The following is a 16,179-nucleotide window of genomic DNA, read 5'->3' on the forward strand; positions in this document are numbered from 1 at the left end:
AGTATGTCTTTGTTGGCCTGACAGTAGGATTGTCTGGGGGAGCAGAAGACGGCTTTGGCCAGAAGTTTCTGGACTTCCAATCCCAGCTTCCTGTTGAGCTCAGGCAATTCACATAGCCTCTCCAAGCTCCATGTGAAGCCATCGTCATAAAGATGATAGCTCTGAGGGCTCGTGCCGGGATGGAAGAAGGTCATGTGTAAAGCACTTGACCTATCATCATGTGCACCTGGCATATTATAATCTCTATATCAGACTAGTATGGGGTCTGCTATCGCTGTAACACTCAGGGTGGCCCGTTTTTCCCAGCTACTGCATGTGATGAGCACATAATAGCTACTCAATAAAAACGAAGTCTGCTTTGCCAGCACAAGAGCTGTGCCTTGTAGAAATTAGGTACCCAGTAAAGAGGTTGAGCTGAAGTCAGCACCTTGTACATCATTAGGTACCCAACCAGTAGGAAATCAAGCCAAATTCACTTCTGGTACTGCATCCTGTTCCAATCGTATCTTAAAGAAGTCTCTGCCTTTTGGGGCCCCACCTCCCAACTCCTGGGACTGATCTGCTTTCTATTCTTCCAAAGCAGGGTGATCTCTGTGGTAGATTCTTATTGTGGTGAATCCCCTTGAACCCCTCCTGCCTATAGTAATACTCTTGCACAGTCTCCTATTATGAGTCTGGGCTGGACCATGTGTTCTTTTGACCACAGGGACATTAACAAGCCAGTGCAAGAGGTGATTGGCTCTTACACCTTAGAGTCTTATCTTCTTGGAAGGGTGCTGCTTGAAACGCAGTCACCACGTCAAGAAGCTGAAGCTAGCCACAGGGACAGTGCCCCCCCCTCCCCCAGCTACGGCGGCCATCCTTGCTGAAGTACCAAGCACGAGAGAGAAACAGCCATTCTCACTGCAGATGTCACGCAGGGCAGAAATGAGCCACACTGAGTCAAAGTGCCCAGTCACAAGCAGACAAATGATCATTGTTGTTTTAAGGTTTGAGGGTGGTTTGGAACACAGCAAATAATAACACGGCAAGTAATAGAGTGTGCATGTCAGTGACCTGAGGGGTGGGGTGTGCTGTTGGCTTGGGGACCCACCAGGTTTAAAACAAAAAAATCCTTCATGATCAGCTGGTAGACATGACTCTATAACCTGGAACCGCATCTCTGGGGGTCTCTTCCCTGGGAACCTAATTCCCGGGGATCATGACTGGTTAAGGATGACTTTGGCTTTAAACAATGCAAAGTTGCCCAGACTCCAATGATATGAAGCCCAGAGGTGGCGGCCTCCGGCAGGGTGGATGGGACGGCTCAGCGAGGTCACGGACAACCCACATTGTGATTCCTCTGCTCCCAGACTGTCTGCCAGCCGCGGTCTGCCCTGCGTCTTCCTCCCTCAACACAGCAAGAGAAAGGGATGCTCCCCAGCTCTCCCAGCAGAGAAAAGAATTTCCCAGAAGGCTCCACACACTCACATCTCTCCTTGCATCTCATTGGCCCAAACCGAGTCATACACCCATTTCTGAACCAATCAGTTTGTGTGTGTAAGGACTGGGGCAAGAATTACCCTGAGACCAATCAAACCCACCCCTGCATTGGAGGAGGAGCATGCCTGATTCTTCTGAAGTCCGTGGGCTCCTGGGGGAGGGATGGGTGTCTGGAAATAATTGGGGTTCAGCTAAGGAAGGCATGCAAGGTAAGTTCCCACAGAGTCCACTGTGAGGCCCCTCCCACGGGGCATGGGGGAGGAGCCAGGCACCTCTCAGCTCCCACATCCTGCCCTGGAATTATGAGGGAAGGGGTGTATGTCTAGGGGAAAGGTCAAGGGTGAGTTTGGGCCCTCGGGGCTTCTCTCCTCCCCCAGCTGATCTCCCCAGCACCTCACATCAGCCCCCACCCCAACGTGAAGGGCAGTCATCAAAAAAAGAACATTCAGATGTGTGTCTTTCTTTATTGTTAACGATTTCTCAGAGTGGAGGGCACCTCTTCTCAGTCGTATCTAGTACTTGGAGCCCCTGCTTTTGCGCTTCTCTCCGTACTTCTCATCCAATGCTTTCTGTAAGTTCACATTCATAGCATTTTTCTGGTGCCACCTTCCTGCAGAGAGCAGGGAAGGGGCCAGGTCAGATCACCCAGAGGATCTCTGGAGTGTCCAGGGCCCAGCGGTGATCCATGCCTGGCCCGCCCCAGAGCTCTACCTGTTGCTGTGGTTTCTCTCCGAACCTTGGGGCCAACACACCCCGCCTCCCTCACCCCAGCCCCGCACATACCCAGATCATCCGTCTTCCTGCCATGCCAGTGCTCTAAGTCCCTCACAGATCTCTCAATCACCTCTGGGGTGTAGGAGGCCTTCATAAGGCTCGTCGTCTCCTCGGGGGCCCCTGTAAAACCCCATGAAGAGATCCCCAGAAGCCCCAAGTCAATGGAGGTCAGGCACTCAAGGATCCATACCTGGGTGTCAGTTTCCCCTATGCATGGTGGACTGTGGGAGGGCAAGGGTACGGAGAGGCAGGCCTGCGTTCAAACACCAGCTCTGCCATTAATGAACAGTGTGGCTTCAGACAAGTATTTAACCTCTCAGAGCTTTGGTCTCTTCATCTATCCAAAGGAATAACATTTTCTTGCAAGACTGGGAAGATTACATTACTGGAGATTCATTGGAGTATCTGGCACGGGGCAATTAACATCTCTTTTCAGAAAATGTATTTCTATGTGTACAGTTAAAACACACACAAAGAAATAAGTTACCATGATCAAGAGAGAGAAGAAACCCCAAACAGAGGACCAAATCCCCAAAGATAGCAAGGATTCAAATGGTTGGTTACAAAATAGGAAATAAATGTATTTAATGTTTCAAGTCACGAGACACAAAAGGTACAAGCAAAGACAAAGAAACTACCCAGAAAGAACAGATTAGTAAAAGACGCAAATGAGATCTCAGAAAATGAAACATATAATAATTGAAAAATAAGTTCGATGGATGATCAGGAGTCTGGGATTGGCTTTGAAATACTGCAGGGCAGGCAGATGGCTGCATGGGAGAAAAGGTGGAACAAGATTGGCCAGAAGAATTGTCAAAGTGGGATTAAGAGTGCAACATATAGTCATTTAATTGTTCTCTCTTCTTTTAAGTTTGAAAATTAGCATCAGAATGTTTAAAAGCAAATTCAGGGTGGGGGCACTTGGGTGGCTCAGTCGGTTAAGCGTCCAACTTCAGCTCAGGTCATGGTCTCACGGTTCGTGGGTTCGAGCCCAGCATCAGTCTCTGTGTTGACAGCTCAGAACCTGGAGCCTCCTGCTTCAGATTCTGTCTCTCTCTCTCTCTCTCTCTGCCCTCTTCCCCACTCTTGCTCTCAAAAACTAAGTAAACAGTAAAAAGAAAAATTTTTAAAGCAAAATCAGGGAACAGGGAAAATAGTAGATTAGGTGCAGCTAAGAAAAAATAGTCAACAGGAAGATATAACTAAAGAAATTAACTAGAATGCAGCACAGAGAGGGGGAAATGATGAGGGAAATATGAAAACGTGGTGAAGATGAAGGTTTAATGAGAAAGCCTAATATATGTCTAACTGGAGTTCTGAAGGGGGAACTGGACATAACAGGGAGAGGCAACATGTGGAAGATAGAGCTAGAAGTTTTCCAGAGCTGGTGAAATAGATGAATCCTTAGATTCAAGAATCAGTCATTATTTTACCCCATAAATTATAACCCATTTATGGGCACTTCATGTGTGTGTGTGTGTGTGTGCGCGCGCGCGCGCACCCCAATTGGCATACATAAAAGTTCTTTAGCTATGCACATCCAAGGAAGACGTAAAATACCAGAGACAAAAAAAATCTTAGAAGTAGCCATAAGCTGCAGCATCTGGGTGGCTCAACTAGTTAAGTGACAGATTCTTGATTTTGGCTGAGGTTCATCTCATGGTTCATGAGTTTGAGCCCCGCATCCAGCTCTGCACTGACTGTGTGAAGCCTGCTTGGGATTCTCTCTCTCCCGCTCTCTCTGCCCCTCCCCCATACTCTCTCTCTCTCATAATAAATAAATTTATGTATGTAAGAACATATATACAAACTTAAATATATATATACATATGAAGTGACCATAAATCGACGTATGTTTACATCAGTCTACATGTATATATACACATACATACATAAATTACACATAATATACATGGGTTATAATTTATGGGGTAAAATAATGACAATGATCTCTAACCACCTTTGAAGATGTATTATAAGCCAAGCACACAGTTCTCAGAACTTTACAGAACTTACGCATTGAATCTTCTCAACAGCCCTGAGAAGTAGGTATGATTATTACCCCCCTCTTTTTTTTTTTTTATTTATTTCTAGGAGAGAGAGAGAAAGACAGCGTGAGCAGGGGAGGGTCAGAGAGAGAGGGAGACACAGACTCTGAAACAGGCTCCAGGCTCTGAGCTGGCAGTCAGCACAGAGCCCGACGCGGGGCTCGAACCCACGAACCGCGAGATCATGACCCAAGCGAAAGTCGGACGCTTAACCAACTAAGCCACCCAGGCGCCCCCATTATTATTACCCCCCTCTTAATGTTGAAGTCACAGAAACACAGAAAGTTTAAGTCATTTGTCTAACGTCACACAGCTGGTCAGTAAAAGCTCTAGGGCCCAAACCCAGACTCTGTGTCTTCAGATTCCTCAGCTTAAACTACTTTGCTTCTGTAGAATTAAAATTCTATAACCTAACAACATGGAAGCTGAGATGGGACAGAGACATTAGGATGGAAGCCTGTTTATGTCCTTATATGACTTGGGAAAGCCTAAATATCTTTATTAAATCTAATGTATTAGCTATACATGTAAAAATGTCAAAAGTAACCACAAAAAAATAGGAAGATTAAAGACATAAATCAGAAAAAAAGAAACCTGACTCAAATGCAAAACAAGAAAGGGAGGAGGGGAAAAACCATCGCCAAAAGAAAACACAAAATAAGGTCATAGGAAAAACTCTAAATGCTTCAGAGGTTCGTATAAATATAAATAGAGGGGCGCCTGGGTGGCTTAGTCGGTTGAGCGTCCGACTTTCGCTTAGGTCATGATCTCGNAAAATATATATATATAAATAGATTAAGTCCCATTAGTTAAAAAACATGATCAGACTACAGAAAATATTTTCCAAATATATATTATGTAAAGCATACTTTAAAAAATAAAAAGGACACAGATAAAGGATAAACATGGAAACATAGAAAAAGATGTACCAAACATGTACTAACCAAGAGCAATCTGGTCACGTTCTACTGATATCAGACAAACAGACTGTAAGGCAAAGGCATCGCGAGACGAAAATATGAGATAAATGAAAAACCGCTGCGATTCACTCAGATGATGTAGTAGTTCTAAACTTGCTGCATTAGAATAATCTTGAAATAGATAAAGCAAAGTTGCCAGAGCCTCGGGGAGAAATTGCCAAATCTGCTGTCCTAGGGAAAGATCTAAAGATACATCTTTAGTAATTAATAGATCAAGCAAGAATATAAAGAAGAAACCAGAGACTTGTATAGGAATATTTAACAAGCCTGCTCTATTCGACAAACACAGAAGCCTGAACCCAAGAGATTGTTTCAAACACATATTGATCATCTACAAAAATTGACTGTCCACTGGGCCATAAAGCAAGTGTCAACAATTTCAAAGGACAGAAACCACGTCAGGCCACTTTCACTAATGACAACGCCATCCAGCCAGAAAGCCACTGTTTTAGACACTCTTGGTGTTTGTGACTTTAGATGCTCACATGACAGAATGTTATTGTTAGAAATTTGGACTGAAAGGGTGCCTGGCGGGCTCAGAGGGTAGAGTGTGCAAATCTTGATGTCAGGGTTGTTAAGTTGTAGCCTCATGTTGGGTATAGAGATTACTTAAAAATAAAATCTTTAAAAAGGGAGGGAAGGAGGGAGGAAGAAAGGAAGGAAAGAAGGGATAAAAAAAGAGAAAAAAAGAAGAAACAAGAAAGGAAGGAATAGAAAGAAAGAAAGAAAGAAAGAAAGAAAGAAAGAAAGGAAGGAAGGAAGGAAGGAAGGAAGGAAGGAAGGAAGGAAGGAAGGAAGGAAGGAAGAGGAAAGAAAGAAAGAAAGAAAGAAAGAAAGAAAGAAAGAAAGAAAGAGAGAGAGAGAGAGAGAAGGAAGGAAAATTAATTTGAACTGAAGGTCTAAAGATGAGAGAGATCAGAAATCAAAGCAAGCTGTGAAGGAAGCCGACTCCTCTGGATGGAAATTTCTAGTAGGCATCTAAAAATCTGCCAGAGGGGGGCGCCTGGGTGGCTCAGTTGGTTGAGTGTCTGACCAGCTCAGGTCATGATCTGGCGGTTCATGAGTGCGCTCTCTCTCTCTCTTCGCTTTCTCTCTCTGTCTCTCAAAAATAAAATATTTAAAAAATAAAAAATAAAAAGGCAGGCCTTCCGGGGAAACATACTAGCGTCGAGCTGTGAAATGGTCTGATTTGGAAACTAGCTAGCATTATTTTGATCCTTGGCTTCCTATGTGTTGAGTCACCCCTCCTCACCTCCAAACCCAAGGTAGTGCCTGCCTCTCCTGTTAAATCTAATTAGAGGGGCGCCTGGGTGGCTTAGTCGGTTAAGCGTCCGACTTTCGCTCAGGTCATGATCTCGCGGTTCGTGGGTTCGAGCCCCGCGTCGGGCTCTGTGCTGACTGCCAGCTCAGAGCCTGGAGCCTGTTTCAGTCTGTGACTCCCTCTCTCTCTGACCCTCCCCTGCTCACGCGGTCTCTCTCTCTCTCTCCTAAAAATAAATAAAACATTTAAAAAAAAATCTAATTAGAGGCTCCGCAGTGCGGTCACTTGGGGAGCTTGATGTATAGCCTGAGAATCTGGGGGGTATGAGAGCTGGGAGCAAAAGGCACCGGCCTGACGTGGCAGGGCAGAGAGCGTCCAGCCCAGCCTTCCTTCCACAGACAAGGGTGCTCTGTGGCCCAGGGGTGGGTGAGTGGAGATTAGATTAGAGGAGATTAGAGCCAGCCTGGTACCACTTAAAATAAATCCTACTCTCATCTGATCATCCTCCACGGCCTCCCTGCTTCTTCTCATGTCTCACTGTGTTCTGTCCAGACTCAGCGGAACAGCCAGATGGGTCCCTTGAAACATAAGTAACTCCTCTGTACAAAACCCTACAATGGCTCCCAGTAACGAGGCCAGGAAGGGCCAGTGTCCCCATCGGGTCCCTCTGCCTGACTGTTCTTCCCCAGGAACCCATAGGCTGACCTGCTCCCCTCCTCAGGGTCTCCCACCCAGACGTCACCTTCTCTGCGAGCTCTGCCCAGACCAGTCTATCTACCGTTGCCGAGGGGTTCACACACAGGGGCTAACGCTACAGAGAAAAGCAGGGGTGCTGTTAACAAAAGGCAGGCAGTGCAGGGAGAGAAGCACCGACCGGAACAGGGCAAGTGGCAGGGGAGGGGCTTTTACTATGCTTTAAACTGCACACCTCGGTTTCACACCCTTTTCTACATGGATGGCAGCTTTCACAATTCAAAAGGAAAGTGGATCTATGCTTGTTTAAATGCAGGAAGACACATTTGGTTGAATATTAAAAAATCAGAGGGGCGCCTGGGTGGCCCAGTCTGTTGAGTATCTGACTTCGGTTCAGGTCATGATCTCGCGGCTCATGAGTTCGAGCCCCGCGTTGGGCTCTGTGCTGACAGCTCAGAGCCTGGAGCCTGCTTTGGATTCTGTGTCTCCCTCTCTCTCTGCCCCTCCTCTGCTCGCACTCTGTCTTTCTCTCAAAAATACACATTTTTAAAGATGTTTAAAAAAATAGAAAATAAAATGTGTATAAAGTACTTAGAGCTGCCCCTGATGGCACAGGTTATATGTTGTGCATAAAAGTAGCCAATAGTATTATTAAAAAGAAGCCCCAAAGAACCTTAAAATTACTGGAATTAATAAGCAAGCCAAGCAAGGCTTCAGGACAAAGGACTAATATGCAGAAGTAAAAACTACATCTGTGGATACAAGCAGCAAAGTTAGAAAACGTAATTTTAAAAAAGATACCATCTGTAAGAAGCAGCAAAGGAAAAGGTTTTCTAAAGAAAACTAACCAAAAAACTACCTAGTCCTTATAGAAAACAATATATCAATTGTTATTTACAGTTGCTGAAAGATTTACATTAATGAACCTGCCTATCATATTCACGGATTGGAAAATTCCTTATCACAAAGCAGATCATTGCCCCTAATCTGAGCTATAGATTCAACATACTTCCAGCTAAGATCTCAACAGGGCTTTTGTTTTTTGTAGAAATTGATAAGTTATTTCTAAAATCTTTGTGGAGGGGCGCTTGGGTGGCTCAGTCAGTTAAGCGTCTGACTTCCTCCCAGGTCATGATCTCACAGTTCGTGGGTTCAAGCCCCGTGTCGGACTCTGTGCTCACAGCTAGCTCAGAGCCTGGAGCCTATTTTTGGATTCTGTGATTCCCTGACTCTTCCCTGCCCACGCTGTCTCTATCTCTCTCTCTCAATAATAAATAAAACATTAAAATTTTTTTTAAATAAAAATAAAATCTCTGTGGAGGAATCAAGGACCTAGAAAAGCCAAGGCATTAATGCTGCTGGTGGTGCTAGAGAGGGAGGCTGGTATCTGCCCAGCCGGAGACTGGACTACCTCTAATACTTGGTCATTAAAAGCATAACATTTGATTTTTTTGTGCGTTTTTTATTTTTTTTNGACGCTTAACCGACTAAGCCACCCAGGCGCCCCAAAAGCATAACATTTGAAGCGCCTGGGTGGCTCAGTCGGTGAAGTGGTTGACTTTGGCTCAGGCTCAGGTCATGATCTCGTGGTTCGTGAGTTCAAGCCCTGCATTGGGCTCTGTGCTNGTTAACCCTTGGGCACAGGGTCACAGTGGGGAGGTGACCCTCGAGCCGAGGAAAGACTCTGGGGCTTTGGAGGCGGAAAGAAAACATGGATCTGAGCCCCGACCCACCACCNTTTTTTTAAAAAAGCATAACATTAGACAGTGGGCAGAACGGAGGGCCTGGAAACTGATCCCAGCACATGTGGACGTTTGGTGAATACCAGTGGTGCCATTGGGGGAAGAGGGGGGACGACTCAGTAAAAGGTATTAGGGGAATTGGGAATCCACATAAAGGAAGAATTAAACAGGAATCCCTACTTCTCACTCACAACAGAAATCGACTCCAGGTGGATTAAAGATTTCAATGTGAAAAGCGAAACTAAATATCTTAGAAGACTATGTGAAAGATTTTCTTTAAGACTCACATGGGGTAGAATTTCTTCAACCCGGTCTTTCTGGAACCTTCTCTCTTGGGAAATATTAATTTCAGCCTCCCAGATTTTCACATCAAAATCTTGAAATCATCCTTAATTCCTCTCTCCTCCACCCCAAATCCATTGATTAGCATACCCTGTATGCTCTAGCTTACAGATACCCAGAAGCCTGCTACATCAGACCACCTTCATCATTATCTCCCTGGGCCGCCATATTGCACAATGGTGCCTCTAGGGTTGTGCAGGGTCCCAAGCCCTGCTCCCTAGACCAGGCCACCATCATCTGCCCCACCTGGATTTTTACAGTCAATTCCTCACTGGTCTTCCTGTTTCTGCCCCAACAACCCTGAACTAGTCCTCAATGACAAGCAGAATGGTCCTCCAACTTAAGTCACAAAACTGTCGTTTCTCCTGCCTGAGATTCTCCCTCCCCTGGCTTCCCAATCCCTCAAGAGAAAAGACTTTCTGGTGGCCTTCCCCACCCAACCCTTTGCCTTTCTGATCTCTCTCTCTCCCTCTCTCTCTCTCAAGTTTATTTATTTTGAGAGAGAAAGCATGAGTGGTAGAGGGACAGAGAGACAGAGGGGGGGAGAGAGAGAGAGAGAGAGAGAGAATTCCAAGCAGGCTCCTGACTATCAGTGCAGAGCTCGATTGCCGGGCTCGAACCCACGAACTGTGAGGTCACGACCTGAGCCGAAATCAAGAGTCGGTCGCCTAACTGACAGAGCCAGCCAGGCGCCCCCTCCTCTCCCTCACTCTTGTTCAACCACAACCTGGAACCGCTAGCGTGAGGCAGACAGAGGGAGTGGAAACGAAAGGGACACCCGGGCGAAACTCACCGGCAGTTGGTGCTAAAGGTGAAGCCCAACCTGACCGCGCCTGGCCGATTTCTGGAGTATAAATACTACGATGGTTCACTGTAAAATAGCATTGCGATGCCAATCAGTTAAGGAAACTTTAACAACGGACCCTTGTGAGCTGGTGTCAGCTGGTTTGAGCAGGCTCTCGCACCAGCCGTGCTAAGGCTGTGTCTCTCGGGCTGGTGATGGGCACACAGTGCTTTTCCCTTTGTGTGGACCTTACCCTACAAGGGTGTGTGTGCTGATGGGTGATTATCGTTACGGAGACACATGGAAGGCAGGAACCCAGAGGCCCCGAAAAGAGGACAATCTGAGCTGTCTTCTCTCTCTCCCCCTCAGCACCACCCCGTCTCTAAGCTCAAAGAAAAAGCCAGAAAGGCTTCCAGTGGCTGTCTGGTTCCTTGGGTGATGGGGATCTGAGCCAGGCAAGGAGGTCTGCCAGGCTCTGGGGACACTGGAGAGGTCCTGGTGTGACGGAAGGATGAAAGAAGAGGACCGGACAGAGGTCGTATTTTGCAACAAGGCTGAACTCGAACGTGGGGGCAGAGAGAAGCGCCTTGCACGATGGCCGTGGACCTTCATCTGAGCATTCTGTTAACCCTTGGGCACAGGGTCACAGCGGGGAGGTGACCCTCGAGCCGAGGAAAGACTCTGGGGCTTTGGAGGCGGAAAGAAAACATGGATCTGAGCCCCGACCCACCACCTACGACTGAGTGGTCTTGGGCGAACTTTCTGATGCACCTGTGAAATGAGCTAATCATTCTTGCCCCTAAGCAAACAGGACGGTGGCGGCCCGGCAGGGAACACTGTAAAGATGTCTGCATCTCCAGCCGGTCCTTTCCCCCAGGCAATGCCACCACCCTCTCAGGGAAGGAAAACTAATGGCCTGCCAGCTACTCACTCGGAGCCCCAGGCCAAGCGGCTTCAAGCCGCAATTCAGAATCCTGTCGCTGACCCACCGAGGGCCACGTTTTCATTGTTACCCCCCACGATGCCAAGAAGGTGACCAAAGCCAAAAGAGGTGAAGGATCTTGCCTGAGGCCACACCCAGGGAGTGGCAGGGCTGAGCTTTGAACCTAGAAAGCCTGATATTGTCCTCCCTGTGACCAAATTAGGACACAGATTATGACAGCCAGAGGTGTCTGAGGGAGTGCCAGCTATTTGCCAACGGGGATGGGTTTTCCGCATGGTGAGGACAGATTGCTGGAGCCGGGACATTCCCAGCACGCGGCACGGGGCCTGGCCCGGGGAAGGCCCTTGGTGACGGTGAAATGAGTGTCCCTGGGAATGAGTCCTGGGTCTCAGACCCCATAGGGGTCCAGGAAGGGGCGAACACCCCAAAGGCCTTCCCTACCCAATGCCTTGGGCACCACAGTTGCTGACGGCCTCCACCCTTGCCCTGGAGCCTGACCTTGAAACAAGTTTGACCGCGTGTTGTAGCCCAGATTGTAGTACTCTGAGAAGATGGAGTTCATTTCCATGGGTTTCTGGGTCCTGCTGGACCCCGAGATGGCACTCTTCTGGCCCTCAGAGGCTTCGTCGATGGCCCTCTGAGCCTGTGTGACAAGCAAGGAAGAGACAAGGGAAGCAGGGTCAGCCCCCTACCCTCCTCCAACTCCTCCTCCCTCTCACCCTGCCCTCGCCACCTCTTAGCCCACCCCTACCCTGCAGCCTCCAACCAGGCCCAGGGCCAGGGGCTGGGAGAGCTGAAGGCCTCCACCGCTCACACCTCCCCACATGCCACACGGGCATCGGAGCAGGTAATGATCATAGAGCCTCTTCCCTGCTTTGAGCACCTAGTGTATACACCGTCAGGAGAGGTCTGAGAGCACTCAGAGCCCTGATTTTTCTCTAGAACCCAGCTGTCACCTAGGGCAGCTTGGGTGGCTGCTGAGATTTCATCAGGGCCAGCTCCTTCCTGTACCAGTGGGGAACCGAGGCTCAGACTGGCTGAGGAACCAGGAAATGGGGGTGTGTATCCCAGTTCTGCCATGACCCAGCTACTGACATTGGGCGAGTGTCTGCGCCTCTCTGGGCCTCAGTTTCCCTACTTGTAAAATGGGGGTGGGGGCCAAAGTAGATGGTCATTGAGGTGGCCTCCAGCTCTGATATTTGCTGGCTCTGGGACACTTGTGTCAAAGCCAGACAGAAAAACCAGATCTCTTGATTCAAGCCCAGGACAATGATGACCAAAGGGAGAAATGACACCATTCCAAGGCCGAGAGGGGCAGTGACAGACAGTGATCACAGAGCCAGCCCTAAGCTGGGACAAGGGCCTCCAAATGGGACAGGACATTTGGGATTGTGACTTCCCAAACTAGCAGGTGGGTGTGGTCACCACACCTTATGATGACAAAGTAGAGGGGGGACCCAGCCCACAGCCTTTGTGATCCTAGGGATTCTGCTTGCTCATTGAGACCCTAAGCAGCTCGGGTCACCTCTCTGAACTTCTCTTGTACCATCTGTTCAAAAAGAAGCCATAACTCGCACAAGGTAGTCGCTGTGAGGGTTGAGACGATGGCTTTGAAAATATCTGTCAAGATGCCAGAGCAGGAAGAACGCTTCGCGTTTGACGAGACGCTTCGCGTTTGTCTCAACTTTCAGCTGATCCGTAGGGACCCCACCGAATGGTGTATCAGGTGGGGAACAGTGCTGGCATCAACTAGTGATGTCTGCCATGTTGTGGCAATGCCGGCATCGACTAGTGATGTCTGCCATGTGCAGGACATGGAAGTTGTGGCATGCATGCCATGCCTTTGCCAACCTGGTGTAGCCCAACTGCCTCACTTTACAGATGTAGGGACTAGAGCCCAGAGAGGGGAAGTAACTTATCCAACATCACCTAGCATTTGGGGGCAGAGCCAGGATTCAAACCCAAATCTTCTGATTCCCAGTCAATGCCATCCATCCACTCAACGTTGTCTCCTTCAGGAGACTTGTTCAAGTTAAAAGCATCTGATCCAAAAGCCAGACTTCTCACTGCAAGGTCTGTAAAGGCCAGACCATGATAGCCCAGTTTGGATTCTTATCCTATAGAACTGGTTGAGTTTGGTGAACTTAGGTAACGCCTCTAAGCCTTGGGCTCCTTATCCATATGCTGGTGGTAACAATAGTACCTGCCTTGCCGGGAAGATCAAATGAGTTGTGCATGAAGACTTTAAACTGCTCAGTGCCTGGCACATCGCAAGGGCACAGTCAACATCACTGTCATCAATGATATTATTGTAGGGACTCTGTACTTGACAGCAGGCTCCTTGGGGGTCCTCATAAGTCTCCACGCATAACCCATCTGCTGCCCTCAGCCTCCTGTGCCCGCTCTGATACCTGCTCCTCAGAGATCAGCTCGTCCACCATCTTGCTCCCAAACTTGTGACGAATGTTGTTGGGAATGACGCTGCTCTTCTGGTCCCGGGCTCCCATGTTGGGACCTTCCTTCGGTCCCTGGCACAGCTGAGCCTCCTCTTGGATAGAAGCCCTGCTCTCCCTCGAGGAGGGTCTGTAGCCTCCGTTCTTCAGGGACCCACACTGTGAGTCCTTCCCCGAGGACAGAGAACCCCTACTGATGGCCGTTGAGGGTGTGGGCTGGACCTCCTCAGAGTGGGGCTGCCTTAGGGGGCTGCATCCCCGGTACAGGGTCTCCTGTGGGGAGACGGGGGCCTGGTACTTGAACTTGGGGGTGTCCAAAGGGCTGAGGGCAGTTCTCCAGGAGTCCGTGTCCTGCTGGCTTTCCTTGCTGTTCAGATGGGCCCTGGCCATAGAGGTTGTACCTGAATAGGGGGAGAGCGGGAGGGAGGGAAGGAAAGAGATAAATGCAAAGTAGGGGACAGAAAGGGAGACAGTGATGAGGCAAGGAGGAGGAAGAGACAGACACGGAGCCTCAGAGACCTGGAGCAGATAAAGGCGAGGCAGAGAACTGAAGGAACCCCATGAGAAACTGCTTTTTCTGCTCCTTTTCCTGCTTCTGTTCATGCTGGGAACTGTGCGCAGCCTTATCCACACCTTACAGATAGTGTATGCCCTCCTTGTAAAGGTCAAGGGTTTAATGACTTCTTCAGAGTCTTCCAGCACAATAGACAATATCTAAAGAGTGACATGAACGTTTTTCAAGACAGACTCACCCAGACCCCTCACTCCAGGATATCAGTGCCTTACAGAAAACGCCTAAACACCTGTCCTTGCTCCTGGGTGCCTGAGAAGACATGTGCACGGGACCACTGTCCTAAAGGAAAACCCCAGGCCCCAAGCAAAGACGAGACTCACTCCCCTCTCCCTTCTGAGTCTCCCAGACACTCTGTCTGCATCTTCACTCTCTACGTCTTCAACAGACCCTGCTCTCAACTTCCTCTCGGCTCACATTTCATTTCCGTGTCCTGTGAGAAGCCAAGGACCCTCTTGGCTGGTCCTTTGAGACCCCTCGCTGGGTCCTCAGGCCCAGCCAGCCTGCATCAAAGGGACGGTCAAAGGGACGGGGACAGAGCGCGGTCATAGCAGCCAGAAGCACAGGGGAGAAATCAGGAGAGACAGAGGAAGAAGGAAGTTCAGTCGGCCAGGCCTCCCGCCTCCCACTGGACAGGATCAACCCACATTATTTTTGACAAGAGCAGCTGCAGCCCCAGGCTGTCAGCCTTGAGGCCCCGGCTGTGTGACCCTGACCTCTCTTTGCTTTGTGAACTAGCTCCAGTAGATTAGTTCTCTTCCTGGCTTTGAATCCCACAGGGATCCAGTGGAGAAAGCCAGCAGCGGTGGGAACCAGCAGAGGTTCTCCTTGGCTGGCCCAGTCACGGGGCTGGATGGGCCAGGTCTTTGCTCCCCATTCATAGCTGCTCCCCAGCCCCCACTTCCCTCTGCCGTCTTCACTATTCAGGTGGCATCACCCCAGCCACTTCCAGGCTCTCCAACCAGCAGCCGCGCCTTCTGGCCCGGACTCCCAGTCCCTCCTTCTTGTCTTCGCCCATCCCTGGCTCCCACCAAACGGCTCCTCCTTCCCCACCCCCAATTCCCAGTNNNGGCCTCACTGAAGTGGGGCCTTGGGTGGGTCAATCCTGGACCTCCCACAGCACCCACCAGACAGCCCCGTGCATCTGAGACGTGGGGTGGAGGCCAGCAGTAAGCCAGCGAGTAGGGGGCTGGAGGGGTGTCAGACCCAGAGTGACACTGCACGCCGTCAGCATAACACGTCATTTCTTTTCATGCTCACACCTCTGACATCAGACCGCATCTGACAGTCGATGGCCCGGGTCTAACCGGCGATGTTTTTCTCTTTGGGGCGGGGAAGCCACATAAGTAACGGGGCATCTTGCAACCACGGGGATGGTGACTTAAAACACTCGATTTATGTAACGTGTTACGCATTCTATATAATGCGTAGGAGTATATAAATTCTTTCTTCCCTTGTTCATCCTTGTATTTTCTGTGCAAAATACGGAAAAGGAGCCTTTCCCCCACCCCCGGCCTCAACCACCACATACACAGCCTCAGTCGGCCTCACCCCCTGCTCCCCAGGCTTCAATCCCAGGTCACCACTGTCAACGCATTTGATGAGCTTCCCTCCAAAACATTCGAGATAGCTCCTCCAGCCCTCCTGAAGGATACATAGTTTTGCTTCCCTTTTGTTTATAAAAGGAGATCAGATTCTATGTATCCGCTTTGCAACTTGCTGTTAAAAAACCCCCCACTGTGCCTTGGGTTATGGTGGGAGACTCAGACTGATGGGGCAGGATTTAGCAATTTAGATTTTCCNGGAAGCCCCTCTCACTTCCCGCCCCCATGAGGAGCTGCAGACCCTTCCGTAGGGCAGCGGAGGCAGAAAACGCTTGCCTTCCTTCCTGCCCCACCCCCCCACCTGTGAAATCAGATGCTGTTTTCGTTCTTGCTCCTTGGCCATCCACACAAAAGGCAGAGGGAGAACTTGTTCCTGAGACCAGACCCGGCGGCCTTCCCTACGTCCAGTCCTGGTTCTGCCCCAGCAAACAAATGGGAGCCTCTGGGGACAACCGAGGCCAGGGCCGGGCACCCTTCTCAACAGAGTGGAGACAGCGTATGA

At 49.2% G+C, this 16,179-nt stretch overlaps 1 protein-coding gene across 1 annotated transcript in view; it reads right to left on the reverse strand.

The window, feature by feature from the left end:
- Positions 1–1,926: 1,926 nt before the first annotated feature.
- CIMIP4 (ciliary microtubule inner protein 4) overlaps positions 1,927–16,179 on the reverse strand; it is a 20,321-nt gene continuing 6,068 nt past the window's right edge. The window contains exons 4-7 of the mRNA XM_077761955.1: positions 13,461–13,903; positions 11,548–11,692; positions 2,266–2,376; positions 1,927–2,092 (exon numbers count right to left, since the gene is read on the reverse strand). Of these exons, the coding sequence (XP_077618081.1) occupies positions 1,995–2,092; positions 2,266–2,376; positions 11,548–11,692; positions 13,461–13,903 (797 nt within the window). The 3' untranslated portion in view covers positions 1,927–1,994. The remainder of the gene's footprint in view (positions 2,093–2,265; positions 2,377–11,547; positions 11,693–13,460; positions 13,904–16,179) is intronic.

This window comes from Crocuta crocuta, unplaced genomic scaffold (genome assembly GCF_008692635.1).
Source record: "Crocuta crocuta isolate KB4526 unplaced genomic scaffold, BGI_CrCroc_1.0 scaffold193, whole genome shotgun sequence".
NCBI classification, from domain to species: Eukaryota; Metazoa; Chordata; class Mammalia; order Carnivora; family Hyaenidae; genus Crocuta; species Crocuta crocuta.